At 37.9% G+C, this 17,905-nt stretch overlaps 1 protein-coding gene across 2 annotated transcripts in view; it reads right to left on the bottom strand.

Moving 5' to 3' along the window:
- The window catches only part of LOC145485128 (dual specificity mitogen-activated protein kinase kinase 7-like), a 13,854-nt gene extending 1,102 nt beyond the window's left edge, over window positions 1-12,752 (bottom strand). Inside the window, exons 1-8 of one of the 2 annotated variants that reach the window (XM_081463816.1) lie at window positions 12,464-12,752; window positions 8,833-8,920; window positions 8,399-8,465; window positions 6,491-6,604; window positions 5,388-5,507; window positions 2,858-2,965; window positions 2,289-2,340; window positions 548-675 (exon numbers count right to left, since the gene is read on the bottom strand). In XM_081463816.1, coding sequence (XP_081319942.1) covers window positions 548-675; window positions 2,289-2,340; window positions 2,858-2,965; window positions 5,388-5,507; window positions 6,491-6,604; window positions 8,399-8,465; window positions 8,833-8,920; window positions 12,464-12,632 — 846 coding nt within the window. In that variant the 5' untranslated portion in view covers window positions 12,633-12,752. The remainder of the gene's footprint in view (window positions 1-547; window positions 676-2,288; window positions 2,341-2,857; window positions 2,966-5,387; window positions 5,508-6,490; window positions 6,605-8,398; window positions 8,466-8,832; window positions 8,921-12,463) is intronic. The other variant, XM_081463824.1, reaches the window with a different exon arrangement.
- Window positions 12,753-17,905: the final 5,153 nt, after the last annotated feature.

Here is a 17,905-nt window from a genome sequence, read left to right as displayed (position 1 = left end):
AAAACATACTATTTTTGTTTCAAAATCAGCATTATTTTGGCAATTTCCAAAGCTATGACAGGATGATATATATTCGTTCCAATTTACTCCAGACTAAATCGATTAACGTCCGAACGGCGAACGGCAAACATGCGGGGAAACACGTAACCTCAAGCCGCAGTTACAAGTTTGGGTAACCGTGGATCTAAAGGTCTCTATCATCTCTCAGTTACTACGCGGGCTGTGATTGGTCAATTTAGAGAATCCTTAGCAAGGATTTTGAACTGAATCGTTTTGCTTTTATTGTACCTTAGTCGTTTGAAGCCGTTCCGCGTGATTTCAACCGCCCGTAGAAATATAACAAATGTCTTTCTAACCTCATGGTCTCGGTCCGTACTGTAAGTGACGGATCTTCCTTTTTCCGCTTCGATTTATGGCCCAAGCGCCAAGCGTGCGGGCCATAAATCGAAGAGGAAAACACTCGGACCCCGCACTCGGCTAGTGAGAGGTATAGACAGACAGCATATCACTGTGTCCATGTATTTGTTAAATGACTTATCAGACTCACTGCCATATAAGCTGCACATCCCGCACTTCTTGTCTTTGCTTTTGAATCCACTAAACGACCACTAATACCAAAATCGCAGAGTTTGACAGAACCACTATGATCCAGCAAAACATTGGATGGCTTAACATCTGACAGAGACAGCAATAATAACAGAATTAATACTAGATGCATGTACATCTCAAGACCTTGCTCACAACTTCTGTGGATCTGTTAGTTTTAAATATACCAAACTTCCAAAAGTTCTAAAAGTAACGACTCTCTTTACTTTCGGATTGAGCAGCTTTTGGGGTTGGTACTATCGGGGGGTCGTTACCGTCGAGGAGCAAAAAACGTTCTATGGAAGTCGGTACGATTGAGCTCTTTTTACGAAATTCGTAAAAACAGTTCCTAAAGCATGAGATCCAGTTTAAATCTATGTTGCTGCCACATGGGTCGGCTCTTCGTGCCTAGACCGTGTTGTCAGTGGTCGGCAGGAAAGCTAGTCAGATGACGCAAACTGTTTGTACTTCGTGACGCACTGCTATGTTAGTCTGCTTTAACAATATCTCAGTGCGTTGGTCAAGTTTTCAATTTAAATTTGAAGAAACGTTCCTTTCTATACGCTCCTGTTGAAAATGATACAAGTTTACTTAAAGAAACGTTCCTGAAAATTCTACGGGTTTCAAAACACGGCGCAACATGAGCTGACGAAGCACGAATTGACACTTCACAACGCTTCGTGGCAAAAACTTTAAATCAAGTGATTGTACGGTAACTTTCACCTGACTATTGACTAGAGCAATGAGTATACTATTGAACCTGGATCTCGCTATTTTCGGGATTGGGGGTGAGGGTACGCTCGCTACTTTCAGGATTTATTGGCGGTCACAACTGTTTGACGTTACTTTCGGGGGCTCGCTTCTTTCGAGGGGTCGTTACTTTCGGAAATTTACGGTAGCCTTTATACTTGAATCATCTATAAATGGAATAGACTGCCATGTCAAGCTAGAGATGCTGATGAAATATCTATTTTTAAAAAAAGGTTAGAAGTTTTCTTGGAGTAATTTGAATTTTTTTTTGTTTATCTAAAGTTTTTTTAAAATATATTGTACATTTAAAAAATAGAAAACATGTACCATGTTTCTATTGAGTTATTGAAACACGAGTGGAAGTTTGGGAGAGCAAGAAATGCTGTGGGAACACGAGCCGTAGGCGAGTGTTTCCACAGCTTTTTCGAGTTCTCCCAAACTTTCACGAGTCTTTCTATAACTCGATAGAAACACGGAGAACATGTTTTCTATTTCTTTTAGAAAACAGCGTGACGAAAAAAAGGAAAACAACTTGTTAACTTTGATTATCAAAATGTAAATTCGTAAATTCTCTTTGCTCGCGCCATCATTACGTCATTATCATTATCATTATCATTATTATAGCTCGTACCTTAATAATTAGTAACTATTCGATGATTTGTAAATAAAATTATTATTTAAAAAATCTAAAAAAATTGTTATAATTATTATTATTATTATTATTATTATTATTATTATTATTTTATCTCCTAAACATCTGACAGAGACAGCAATAACACAATAGGCATATCATGTTTTGCTGTGTATTATTGACCTGTGATGTCGAAATCCGGAAGTATAAATTAGTAAGTAAGTAAGTAAAGTTTATTTGATTATGCAGGTTGTTAAAATCGGCAAGACATGAGTTGATCCTGCTATCTTATGTCATGAGAGTAACTGCAATGTTGACTTGCCTCTGTGCATAACTCCATGTGTTTCCTTTAGGTAATTCAAAGCCTTGACAATCTAAACAAACATGCAAAAACTATCTGTACAAATGAACGCTATAATATTTGAAGGATCTACTTACATGCACTAGGTCAAGGTAAATGTATACTATTACACACATAGTACACAAACAGAAGTCAGCATGTGGCTTAAATGTTGACTTCTTAGAATAAATCATCTAAGTAGGGTGCAAAAAAAAATAAAATTTTTGGGCTTCCCCTTTGGGTAAGTTCTACCTATGATGTAGTAGCCCAAACGTCATTATCACCAGCCCCAAGAAACTGGAAAATCCGGTAGTCCCAAGCCATTGGACAGGACATTCTTTGCACGCTGCTAAATGAGCATGTATATTGGAATTGAAACATTTTCAAGTAACCATCTTAATGTAGGTAATGTAGGTAATGTAAGTATTGCATGGTAAGTAGTGTTTTTTTCGTGTGTGTGTGTGAAAATAAAAAAAAAGACAGGTTACTGTGCAGTTCATTCCATACACAGGGATCACAAACATGTGTCTTGCGAATTACGGTGTACTTACAGACACGGAAATTTTCCCCAGCACATCTTCTGGAATTGGCCCTTGAAGTTTTTTCATTAACTTATCCAGACACGTGGTCATTAACTCCATACAAATGTAAACATCAGACTGAAAAAAAATAATGGAAGGAAAATAACATGTGGCAATCTGAGAAAAAGTTCTACAGCTGTAAGTAAATGAATTATACTTCAGTCTTCTCTACTGATCAATGCAAAGCATATATAATATCCAGCAGGCTGGGAGACAGTGGCTGAAGACCCTTGTGACCAGAGAAGGACACTGAAGGCATGCGTCCAAAGGAGCGAGGAGTTGAGAGAACAGCAATGGGAAGAGAGGACAGACAGCAGAGGGCAGGTTCCCTGCTCTCACAGCTAGGCACGACTTTCACCTGCAACAACTGCAACAGAGCCTGCCGATTTAGAATTGACCTATACAGCCACAGCACGCGCTGTAACTCAACCACTGCCTGAATCATGGCACAGGGTTCTACTGTCTCCCGAGACAGACAGATGCCAACAACTAAACAAACAAACATCTAAACAATAGCCTCCATTTGGTACGAAAATATGCTTGGATATTTGTCTGCAGACTTTGTCTGTTTCAAGAAGAGAACAGTCTTCTGAGAAAGAATGTGGGCTTCAAGGAACAGATAATGTCCGAGGAAAAATATCTGAGCATGTTTTCACAACAAATGGTGGCTATGGTGTTCATTATCCCTCAAATATTTTCGCAACAGGCGGTATCTTTTCAAAATTGGGGAATATCACCTGGATATTCCCCAGTTTTAGCTGGGACATATTCAATCACGTGACACAGTCAGACAAATTGCATCCAAGCGCAAATATTTGATGGATTATAAATAGGTGGATCCTCACTGGCAAAAGTTCATGTTTACTTTGTAAAACAAGAAAGGAAAATACCATGATTGCAAAATGAATCTTACTCTGAGCACAACCAATTGAAAGCCTGAGTGCATATCCGCCTTATGTTGAATTGTAGACCTGGTTTCTATTTTCTGGTCCTGGTTTGCCTCATTCTCGCTAAATTGCCTTCAAAATATATCTTATAACACTGACCTGGACCTTTTTTCACTCGTTTGCACATTTTTGGAAGAAAATCTGTCTGGGTTAACATAGTTTTCTCTGAAGCAAAGATGGCATTGCCTTATGTGAATACGATACAAATGTAGATTCTGTTTATAGTGTTTGAAGTCAAAATCAAATCCCTCAGAATCTTAGCTGTCTTCTTGAAAATGAAAGGAAAGCAGGAAATAGAGCAGAAATCTAAGAAACAGATTGTTTACATTGGTTATTGCAATGTGAAACACAACAATGAACATGTGAGATGAATCAAGCGCCAAATGAAATACCATCAAACAGAAAAGAGATGTGATGCTTTTCAGTGTGGTTTTAATGACCCTTGCATGCCTGCCTGGTGGTTGACAGGTATGATAAAACCTTGATAAGCCCATAAGTCAGCAACACGGTTTAAAGGAGCAAACCGTGCTCTGAAATCCAACGAAGATACAATCGAGTTATCAGCATTTGAAGTCAGATCCAGGCAGCAAAGTCCAAGAGCAGTTATCGCCCAAGAAAAAAATCCCTCTTGTTATTTGTGGCACATTTGCCAAGCATTGCCAGCATCAACGTTTAGAAAGCAAGAACTGAAGTTAGACTTATAAAATATGTCTTGCATCAACTGCCATCTCTTCCCGCGCATGAGTTGAAGACAACCTCCCCAGCATGCACTGTCATCACATTCTGTGGACGTTTCTTGGCCCAGTAAACAACAACGAAATAGAGTTGCTGCATTTATTGATACAGGGTATCCCACAGATAATGGCCAACAACTAGCCATCAATTGTAACGTCAACATGATTTGTAGTGTTTCAAACTTCTAGCCTCAAGAGCTTCGTGAAATCATCGTTCTCCTGTTCCTTAAGTGAAATGAACATCTCTGCAGTCATGCATTCTCGTGAAATCAACATTTTACTGTTTCTTAAGTGAAAAAACAAAACATCTCTGCGGTGGTGCATTGACGTGAAATCAACATTTTACTGTCTTTTCATGTGAAATCAACGTCTCTGAGCTTACGTGTTGACGTGACATTGACATTTCAGTGTTTTTTAAGTGAAAAAAGCATCTTTGAGGTAGTCCGAGGATGTGAAATCAACATCTCCAGGCTTCTGCATTGCGTGAAATCAACATTTTACTGGTTTTTTTTTTTTTAAGTGAAAAAAAAGACATCTTTGAGGTCGCCTGTTGTGTTAAATAAACACTTGGCCATTTTTTGAGGTGAAGACAAAATTACTGCTTTCAAAACTTGAAGCGAGACAAACTTCTTTGCTTTGTTGTGGAGCAGAAACTTGTTTTGAGTGTTTTCTGGCAATTCAGAGTGAAAAAAGCAAAATATAACCTAAAATTCAACATAAGGTAGATACACCTACTGTCCTTCAATTCTCAATGGCAACAGACTGTGTCATAAATCACAAGTCATACATGTACATGTAGTTATAATGTTATTAACTCACCCTAGATATGAATGATCCCAAACAATTGACAATAAAAGGACAGCCATGACACTTCATCACAACTTCTAGATCCATAAGGATTCTTTTCTGTTCTTCTTTGTTTTGACTTCGACGCATTTTCTACACAGTGCAAATTGAAGTACATGTTTCAAATTTACAGTCCACAAATTTATCTGAGCATCATAAGTCATATGAGTTATGGTATATATAGCAAGCAGTACAACACAAGAGCTGAAGAACAATAATGCAGACCTCTATTTTCACACCACAGAAATCGAAACTTCTGTATGAAAAAAACGTTTTCAGTTTTGATTGAAAAAATACCTCCAGAGTTCAAATCTAACGTTTCATGAGGAAAGACATTCCATAGCTCTGGGGCCATCCAGGAAAATGCACTCTTGGCCAGTGAATTGAATTGTCAATTTCAAAACAACCAAAATGACCATGGGAGCCTGATCATAAGAATTTGCTTTCAGGAATTGTTCTATCGAGAGGGAGCTTATGACAGCTCCAACCACTGACCATTTAAACGGTCTTGTTCTGGAATATCTCACGTCTAAATTTATAAAGCGAAATGAATCAAGCTATTCTCCAAGGGACTCTGTAGGTAAACTTGTTGTCCCCTTTCCAAGAACTAACTACATGAAAAATAGTTTTAGTTACAGCAGCGCTACCCTTTGGAACAGCTTACCCTGTAACATTAGGGAGTCTGGTTCATTGGACAAATTTAAACGCCTTCTCTACCATAATTTTTAAACACAGCATTCATGGAAACCAGGATTTTTCTTAAGTGGCATATTAATGTAAGTTAATATAGTGTTAGAATTTGGATTTTTAGTCATTATTATCTAATTTTTTCTACCTGATGTTTTTACCATGTATAAATAATGATTAAAGAAAGATTAAAGATTTGATTTTACATATTTGCTCTGTCCCAGATCCCTTTTTTGTGGTCAAGTAGAGGTACAGTGTATACCTCAACTGGGCATAGAAAATAGGACATTTATCAAAATCCAAAATCTTTGAAGAGAAATTTTCAACAATTAAAAGTAAGATGAAATTTGTCAGGCCCAAAACATTCTTGGGGTTAGAGTTAAACTTGCCTTGACTGCCAACACATGTCCTGTTTGCTTGTGCTTCATCTTGCACACTTGACCACATGTTCCACTTCCAATTTCTTGAACACTCTCCAGGTCATCAATAGTAAAGTCAAAGCTCTGATCAAAACACACACAAAATTCTCATCATATAAAGTTTTCTTAAGAACTACATGTAAGCATACATTGTGTAAATTCATATAAATGAGTCCTGTCAAAGGAAAACACTTCACTGCCAATGTTAGATCTACAGTTGAAACCTTTACAACGTACACGTAAGTGTGAGATTTGATGAGTGTTACAAACATTTGAAAATTCTAGAGGATTTGTATGTATTGAAGAATAGTTACAGGAGATTAACCTTTGCTCTCTTAATGTTCAAATGTGGCATTTTAGCTGCAACAATGAATACCAATCAAAATCACCACCCTCTCAAGATCCTCGTCTCAAGAGGGACAAGACTCTTGTAATGAGGAACGCAAAACTTGTCTCCCAAGGAGTTTTAAGAACTGTACACATGAGTAATAGCCTACTGTGAAGCAAACAAGCAGGAACAATAGCAAAGCAATATACCACACAAGTTTGCTTTGCCTAAGTTTCACTTATGATCACTTGCCAAACTTGCAGTTCACAACTTTCATTAACCCATTGACACCTGGAGAGTTTAGGAAAAAATGCATTTTTTGGACACTTTGGACATTTTTATCCACTAGCATCATGCTTTATGGCATTTTTCTAGAGGCATGCACAGAAATCAAAATTTTGAACCTAAGTGTTCTATGTCTTTAGGCTTTTTGGTTTTTCAATTTTTTTCCTGTTCTTATCTTTTTGCTGCAGTTGTTGACCTACATGTACTACTAGGCTTGCTTCCAGTTCAAGAATTCTACAGAAATTGGTTGAAGATTCTTCAAAATGACTCCGAAACCCAGGAAAGGAGATTTTATATTAGATAACATTACATTAAAATTCATTTATAGAGTGCAATACTCCATTCATTGTCCATGGCAGGGGTGAAAACAAATGACCAAATGCACAGGGCATGTGCATCTAAGATGGTTTGGTTTTGTGATCATTCAATCATTCTGGACCATCAAATTGTCTCACAGAGTTTGTCTACATGTATGTAAATATTATAGTTAGACTAAACTTGTGAGTCTGGGTAAAATGGTGCTGTAATGCAACAATCGGTATCAACAAATCATAATTTTATAGAGGGGATCTTTACTTGCTAACCATAAACACAGGAAAATACTGGACTTTGCCTGTTATATTTAGCCTGTAAAACTTTGGTATATATGTAACAATGTTGATTGTAGCAATAGACAGAAGTGAAAAATCAGCCAGTGAAATCATTCAACATACAGTACATTTGTATTAAAGTGAAGGCATCAAATGTACTCTTATAATTTTTGATTACTGCTAGTATTTAATGGTAATTTCTTCCACAGTTTCAGTGCTGCTACAGAGTATGCCCTATCATCATATGTTTTTAGATTGGCCACAGGCTTAAAGAATTAAGGTTCTTTTTTAGGGAGTTAAAATCCAATACATTTCCTGAGGGAGCATGGCCTTGGACCCCTCTAGACTTTTGCACCTTTGACACTCATTGTTTTGGAAATCAATCACCATTTATCCTAAAGATAATAACAATATTTAAAGAGGGTGACACCAACACAGCTAACACTAAGTTCATTAGGGTGGCCTTCGTTAATTACTGTTTACACATTGATGATCCTAGATCCACAACTGATACTTGTGATACATTTTGTGGAGTACACACTGAGAAATTAGGGAGTGAAGTGCCAAAAATGGAGTATTAGATAAGGTGCTATCAGTACTATAATTATTATTACTACAATTATTATATCACAGTTACTTGGCTAGTGACAATTAAGAACAAGGGCAATTACTAACTTTATCTTGTAACTTTAGAATCCCAGTCTGTGTTGTGATTTCTTGAAGCTTTGTTTCAATTTTGCTGCTGAAACAAAATGCAGTATAGTTAAAGTCCAGTTAATCCCACAGGTCTCACCTATTAACAAACCTGAATGAAACACAATGGATAGCTGTACTGTCATCAGTGCATTCAAGCTTATGGTAGGAACCTAATAGACAGAGGCACCAGTGATGAACAGAATCAACTACATGTAGCCCAACTACAAAATATCAGACACAACTTAATTTTTCAGTATGGAGATAACAACATTTCAATTCATAACTGCAGCATGACCAGTGAAGGTCACACTTTTTCCATTACCTTCATAGTTATACTCTCAATAAACATAATGTAGGTCTATAGATTTTCCAAAATAAAAACACAGTACATGTAAATGTCCTATTTCGCTGACCTGTCATCTTCCCGACTGTGATTCCCAGCATCTCTAGGCAAGTGGCGCTGTCGTCCTGGCCTTGGTTGTGAGGGGACACATAAATTTTCTGCATAGAGCAAACAAGGAAAGGCTATGATACACGAATACAAGATATGTATGTTGAATTCCACCCAGAAACTTGGCAAATGTTGTCTTTTTTTCTAGGTGTCTACTACACTTTACTTTAACCCTATTTAGCCTGAGCTTTTTCTATTCATGGACCTGGAAGGTGGGGGTCCTTTGCCCACCCTATGTAAATAAATAAGAAATACAGTTATATAATAATAAATTTATATAGCACTTTTTTCAACATATCAAGAGTGCTTTACAATGTATCTCAAAATGTATCAATTGGCTCAGTAGTAATCAAACTTACAAGAGACGTAAACAAATCAAAAGTGTTTTAGTGATAATCACATGACTGTCAATCATGATGTCATATCATGCCTACATGATGTCACCTTTATAAAATGTCCATTTTGGATCATCTGCAAGTTCAAACATTTTTCAGTAACATCAAAAATATATATATATATATATATATATATATATATATATATATATATATATAATAAACAATGGTAGCAAGACTTCAATTCATCGTTTTATTGCATCTGTTTTTCCATATCATAGCAACTGTTTTTATATCTCATAGCAACCTAAAGTTAGCTTTTAATTGCCAGTTTGTGAAATTTAAGGGTCATTCGTTGATATTGCCTGATGAGTGTGGTCATCATTTGACCATACGAAACAGCGTTGTTAAGCAATAAAACGATGAATTGAAGTCTTGCTACCATTGTTTATTATCTACACTGCTCCTCTCAGAGTCGAGCGCTCTATAAATTTATTCTGTTCAAGTTCAAGAAGTATATATATATATATATATATATACAAACACTAAAAAATATTTTTGAATAAAATCTCAGTCTGTAAAATCCAAAATCTCACTAAGACAGCTATTTAACTTTAAAAAACCACTTCACTCAACTCCTCTCCAGGCCTTAATACAGTTAACAACAATGTACATGTACACATGTCACTGCATTGTGTGTTAACATTAGGGACCTTAAGATACGTTAGGGCAAGCTACTACATTGTACTACAGCTACTTCAGCTGTGAGGGACCAGGCTGACAACACCGTGTTCTCCACAAAACTCAAACCTACTTGTCTTCACAACAATGGTTTCATTCAAGGAAACCAGGGACTTAATCCTTCATTCATAAATTTTGAGCTTTGAACTCCAAACTTTTCCCCAAATATAGTCTAATCTTAGACTTTCAAACCAAAAAATTGGCTTAACATAAAAAGCAAAAGTACTCAGAGCATCAGTTGTTCATCAATAAATTGAATACTCGTGGCTTCCGACAAGATGGAGAATCTGACCAATTCCTAAATATAATGTAATTGGTCAACGAGAAGACAAAAGGATTGACATCACCGAAATTACATAGTACTTGTGGAGTTGTTTTCATAGATGGTATTATTTGAGGGCGTGAAACAAAATCCAAAAATTTGTTGTGTTCACAGGCTATGAATTCTACAGCTTTAAAGCTAGCTAAAATAATTGGCAAAGTTCACGCTAGTTTTCATAAGTAGATAACAAATGAGCAAACTATGAAAACATTGACAAAACTATGACTACTGACTTATAAATACTATGAGACAAACACCTCTAATGTTCAAAAAAATCAAGAATCTTTGTGAACAGAGGTAAAACTGTTGTTTGCCTCACTTTTTCAAAATGAAGCAAACAACAAGCAATCGGATAAAGAGGATACTCAACAAAGCAACTTAACAGTAAATATGTAAGGTTAAGGTTACTTTCAACCTTCACTGGTGCCATTTGAGAAAAATTAGTGCGCATGCCAGTTTCAATAAAACCCTAACACCTACATGTATATATCAGAAGAAAGTTTAATAAATGTAGTTTATGATAAAAATACAATCTAGGCGAGTTTTTCTGGTGTCAGGAGCCAGTATTAGGCATTAAACAGCAGAGGGTTCTTCTATTTAATTTATCTGGTATTGGATGCCGCAACGCCAGCAAAATGACTGCACAGCCTTAGTCACAAGGCATCGATCAACAAAAGTTTGTCAGGCTTTTTCGATTTTCTGATTGCTTGTCTAGATATCCGCATCTATAGTTGGAGTAGCTAAAAATGTGTGACACATGTTGCATAAATGGACGCCACAAGCAAAATATGTTCAATATCAACATTTCCCATCACACTTTCATTTGCCATTATCCCTGGAATGTTCTGGTGAAATTTCACCAAAATCCATCAAATCTGCATACCCTAAAAATTCAATCAGAGTGGATATTCCTTCCAAAATCAAATGCGACATTTTAGCTCGTAATGGTTCGTAAACAACTCGCGCCACACCAGGAGATTATCTCGCCTTATGAAACCGCAAACCAATGGAACAGGACCTCCTAGCATCAATGACAATAGATCATGATTTCCCAGGAAAAGTATCACATTGCAACTCATTTTTATCTCGTTGTCGCATTAAAGAGAAAGACACTAAAAGGGGCAAAGAAGCCAAAGACAAAAGAACAACCCATGGCAAGACAAATAAAGCCAGCAAATGTACTGATAAGCACGATAGCGAATCAAATTACAGACCGCTTAAATAGAAAGGTGTTTTTGTCCTCGTTCCTACACAGAAATTTGTCCTTTCTTTCTTCTTTGGGCTTGTTTGTTTCTGTTCCTTGGTCCTTGGTTTTTTGTTTTGAATTTTCCACTTGAAAGCAAGTGCGAAGGGCTTCTATTTACAAATTTGTCAAATGTGTGATGTAAACAATACCAAATAATACGAAATGCAAGCTCCAAGATGAGCATTTGCCGCAGAAATTCCCCCGGTGATTTCATCCATTTACAAGATTATGGCACCTGCCTGGTTTATTAACTTTATTTGAAAATACGTTTTTGCTAAATAACTCGGCCTCTTTCTGAGATTTCCAATACTTTTCTTTTGTAAACATTGCACAAAATGACCGACTTAAATTTTGTCAAATAAAAGAAAATAAAGTTTTTTGTTCCCTTGAAGAGGGGAAGCAAACGTAACTCTGGTGTTAAATATTCTGATTCTTTTGTTTGTTTTTATTGTGTTCAATACTTGTAAAGAACGATTTGATACAGCGATATGAAGCCCAAATTTAGTTGCTACTCTGATTGATTGGCAAAGTTGATGAATAGTTTTAGTGTTTCAATTGCCCGCCGACAGAGCCCAGCAATTTCTTTGGAGACAAATATCTTTGACCACCAAAATATGTCCTCTTCGCTCCATGTACACTTACTAAACACCACTGACATCCAAACTCTCGTATCCAAGAAAATAACATTTATCACAAATTTCACCGACAATGAAATCAACAACTGACCAAAATTCGTATCGCATAATGTCTTCCACTGTAAGAATGAGTGACTTGCACACAAGTTGATTCAGTTCATCGCTAAGCTGATAACAAAAGAAACGCAGCGTACGCGAAAGATCAATACACTAGAAATTCTACTGATAGAAACTTGGTACCAGAGGAAAACCTGTACATGTCAGGTTCTAAACTAAAGAGTACATGGTGGAACATACAACTTCAATCTATTCACCTGGTCTGTGTTGACGGGTACTCGTCGTCAAATCTAGATTTAGAAGTGGCTTTTTCGGGCAGGTGGACTTCCCACTATCTTTTTCCAGCAATTCGCACTCCTTTGATTTGTTTTCCTCTCGTAATTTTACTCCCAAACTTTCAATTTTAGCCTGTAAAGCTGTCGCCATCCCCCATATTTACAGTTTGTGTCCTGACAAAAATTTTCAGTCATGCGTATTAAAGTTTGAAGGAATCAATCCCAGCCTTCTTTGCAACATAAGCGCCCCCTCCCCTCCCCCTGGTTTATGGAAGAGTACTGAGACAACAAAGGATGTATAGTGAAGTGTTCAATCACAAGCAAGTAATTATCGACTCATTCAAGCACTGCACACACTGACCGTCGCAAGGGACAGTAGTGAAGACCTGCTGATTCATTGCCTAATGTAAAGGTCCAGTAAAGGGTCATAAAGCCCAACGGCTAAAAGGGTTATTACGTAGTTCTTCAAGAGAGACAGGATCCTTCTGAGACTTCTAAGGAATGACACATACATATATTACAAAAAAAAGATCATATCTGACCACGATTTGGGAAAAAATTTTATAAGCGCTCCCCTCGATTCAGCAACTCCCTCGAATAAGCGCCCCCGGTCTTCTCCTAAATTTGGAATAAGCGCCCCGGGCGCTAATTTGATTGATTGATAACTTGATTTATACACGGTAAAAAATTCCTTCAGCACGTAAAATATTTAAGTCTGCCTATAGTGTAGCTAAACTAACTAATAATTATTAAAAACCTATGATATCACTAAAGCTGCTTTTCAAGAATGCCATGTCTTATCCAAAGCTGTAATGACGCAGTTTATAAAGAAACTGTAGATCCGAGTTCAATAGAAAGGTTGCCGGTTCCATAACATAGAACCCCTGTAGGAAAAACGTCTCTTTAAATAATTGGTGTGAGGCTGTGGAAGAGCCAATTTATTCTCAGAATTCCTCAGTCGATATTCGAGATACGAATAGCCTTTGATGACTAAGTTTTCACCTAGGATATTGATTGGGGGATCATTGATTTTTAGGATAACAGAAGGGGGGATCTGTCACAACTGAGAGCTTAGAAGAGGGCAAGCGCTTGGGATGGTTAGATTTTTGGTATGTCAACTGACATCAGATATCGGGATCCAGACTAGCAAAAGACACGGATAAAGAGACTGCACCATGGTGGCTTCATTTTCAACTGACATCAGATATCAGGATCCAGACTAGCAAAAGACACGGAGCATTAGACTGCACCACGGTGGCTTCATAATACTCTGACAGAAGCATATCACCTAGCTAGGTGCTATGCTCCTGACTGTAAGTACACATCATAGTTAGACATATTACTGCCATATGAACGTTATCGAAAGGTGTATATGTGTGCGAAGACATGAAGGATACGATCACAAAACATATCAATAGTTATGAGGGGGATCACGTTAATGAAATAACATTTAAAGGGGGATCAGCTAAATGTTACTGTCTTCAGCCGAAAATCCTCCGAGCCCCTTCCCCCCTCCCCCCCCCCTTTCCCCTCTTTTGCGGGCGATAGATAACGACCGGTCCCTTAGTTTAGTTTTCTATATTATGGGGGCGTGTTTACCAAAACATTTTTTCCACTCGCACTTGTTGGATATGTAACAATATCTGCGGGAAAACTGGGTACTAGGAATGGCTCCGAGCCTTTTGATAATAAACCGCTGACCAAAACTATATATGCTGACATACTTGCTTACATCATATACTTTCACCGCCTTTCATGTTCGTCTACACACCTTCATTCACTGATATACTCGTTCAAAGACCTTCATGCACCTTGGTACACCTTCATCGACCTTGATACACTTTAATTCACCTTCATACACCTTACATGCACCTTAATTCACCTTCATCCACATTCATACTTCTCAATTCACCTTCATACACCTTCGTACACCTACGTACACCTTCATTCACCTTCATCCACCTTCATACACCTTCATACACCCTCATACACCTTCATTCACCTTCATCACCTTCATACACCTTCATAGAACTTCGTACACCTTGATACACCATCATTCACCATCATCTACCTTCATTCACCTTCATTCACCTTCATACACTTTCATTCACCTTCATTCACCTTCATTCACCTTCATTCACCTTCATTCACCTTCATTCACCTTCATTCACCTTCATTCACCTTCATTCACCTTCATTCACCTTCATTCACCTTCATTCACCTTCATAGACCTTCATAGACCTTCGTACACCTTCATACACCTTCATTCACATTCATACACCTTCACCCACCTTCATAGACCTTCATTGACCGTCATTGACCTTCACTTACCTTCATTTACCTTCATCCTCCTTCATAGACCTTCATCCACCTTCATTCACCTTCATCCACCTTCATAGACCTTCATCCACCTTGATAGACCTTCATTCACCTCATCCACCTTCACAGACCTTCATAGACCTTCATCAACCTTCATTCACCTTCATAGACCTTAATCCACCTTGATAGACCTTCATTCACTTTCATCCACCTTCATAGGCCTTCATACACATTCATAGACCTTCATCCACCTTATTCACCTTTATTCACCTTTATTCACCTTCATAAACCTTGATTCACCTTCATACACCTTCATTCACCTTCATACACCTTCATACACCTCATCCACCTTTATTCACCTTCACACACCTCTATCCACCTTCATCACCTTCATTCACCTTCATACACCTCCATTCACCTTCATCACCTTCATTCACCTTCATACCTTTATATACCTTCATTCACTATCATTCACCTTCATACGCCTTCATGCACCATCATAAACCTCCATTCGCCTTCATTCACCTCCAGTCACCTTCACATACCTTCATACACCTTGATTCACCTTCATCCACCTTCATATACCTTCACTCACCTTCATCCACCTTCATACACCTTTATTCACCTTCATATAACTCCATCCACCTTCATACACCTTCATTCACCTTCATGCACCTCTATCCACCTTCATACACCTTCATTCACCTTCATACACCTTTATCCACCTTCATCCACCACCATTCACCTTCATACACCATTATGCACCTTCATTCGCCTTCATTCACTTCCATTCACTTTCATTCTACACCTCCATTCACCTTCATAGACCTTCACACAACTTGATTCACCTTCATCCACCTTCATCTATCTTCATACAACTTCATTCCTTCTATGCGAATATACCTTCATACACCTTTTATTACCTTCATCCACCTTCATACACATTCATTTACCTTTATTCACCTTCATGCACCTTCATTCACCTTCATACACCTTCATTCATCTTCATACACCTCTATTCACCTTCATACATCTTCATTCACCTTCATACACCTTCATCCACCTTCATACACCTTCATTCACCTTCATACACCGCCATTCACCTTCATACATCTTCATTCACCTTCATACACCTCCATTCACCTTCATACACCTCCATTCACCTTCATACACCTTCATTCACCTTCATACACCTCTATTCACCTTCATAAACCTTCATTCACCTTCATACACCTTCATCCACCTTCATACACCTTCATTCACCTTTATACACCTCCATTCACCTTCATACACCTTTATTCACCTTCATACACCTCTATTCACCTTCATAAACCTTCATTCACCTTTATTCACCTTCATACACCTTCATCCACCTTCATACACCTTCATCCACCTTCATACCTTTATATACCTTCATTCACTATCATTCACCTTCATACGCCTTCATGCACCATCATAAACCTCCATTCGCCTTCATTCACCTCCAGTCACCTTCACATACCTTCATACACCTTGATTCACCTTCATCCACCTTCATATACCTTCACTCACCTTCATCCACCTTCATACACCTTTATTCACCTTCATCCACCACCATTCACCTTCATACACCATTATGCACCTTCATTCGCCTTCATTCACTTCCATTCACTTTCATTCTACACCTCCATTCACCTTCATAGACCTTCACACAACTTGATTCACCTTCATCCACCTTCATCTATCTTCATACAACTTCATTCCTTCTATGCGAATATACCTTCATACACCTTTTATTACCTTCATCCACCTTCATACACATTCATTTACCTTTATTCACCTTCATGCACCTTCATTCACCTTCATACACCTTCATTCATCTTCATACACCTCTATTCACCTTCATACATCTTCATTCACCTTCATACACCTTCATCCACCTTCATACACCTTCATTCACCTTCATACACCGCCATTCACCTTCATACATCTTCATTCACCTTCATACACCTCCATTCACCTTCATACACCTCCATTCACCTTCATACACCTTCATTCACCTTCATACACCTCTATTCACCTTCATAAACCTTCATTCACCTTCATACACCTTCATCCACCTTCATACACCTTCATTCACCTTTATACACCTCCATTCACCTTCATACACCTTTATTCACCTTCATACACGTCTATTCACCTTCATACACCTCTATTCACCTTCATAAACCTTCATTCACCTTTATTCACCTTCATACACCTTCATCCACCTTCATACACCTTCATCCACCTTCATACACCTCCATTCACCTTCATACACCTCCATTCACCTTCATACACCTTCATTCACCTTCATTAACCCTCGCTCCCAGGGTTCTCTTTATTCTTCCCTCGAGAGAGTACAAGAGAGAGGACCCTGGGAACGAGGTTGTAGGCGGTTAATTACAAAACAAAAATCAATTTTCTCTTCCGGACATATCGCGAAAGAAATTTAAACAACGACGCCGCCGAATCATCATTAAAACAATGACAAAATTATACCAAAATGACGACGTCCACTAGGACATAAAAAGGCATACAGTCAAACCTGTAGTAAGAGGTCACCCTCTATTAGGCAGTCACTTGTACTAACATACATGGATAAACTTTATTGAAACTCGGAAATCGCTTCCCTTGATAACTGTGAAGTCGAATTCCATTTTAAGCGGCCCCTAAGAGCTGTTTCTGTTGTTTTGACCGGTATTAAACCCTCACTATTTACAAGGAAACAATTCGAAGACATCAAATATAATTAGAAATGACAAAAAATTAAGGGAATTACAGTGGAATCCGGTCACCAATGGGCCATGAAAATTTGGCCGTATTAACTTTCATGACTGATATAATTAAATTGAGTTGCGTCTCAACAGATATACCGTAAACTTTCAAAAGTAACGACCCTCGTTACTTTCGGAATTAGCAGCCTTTAGGGCTCGTTACTTTCGGGCAGCACAAAATGTTATATGAAGTTGGTACGACTGAGCTCTTTACAAAACGAAAGACGTAAATTCGTTAAAAACAGTGTTTTAAACATCAAATTTCAGAAGTTCTTCGTTCCTGTTTAAATCTATGCTGCTGCCACGCGGG

This window comes from Orbicella franksi, chromosome 1 (genome assembly GCF_964199315.1).
Source record: "Orbicella franksi chromosome 1, jaOrbFran1.1, whole genome shotgun sequence".
Taxonomy (NCBI): domain Eukaryota; kingdom Metazoa; phylum Cnidaria; class Anthozoa; order Scleractinia; family Merulinidae; genus Orbicella; species Orbicella franksi.
This window is presented reverse-complemented; position numbering and strand designations above follow the sequence as displayed.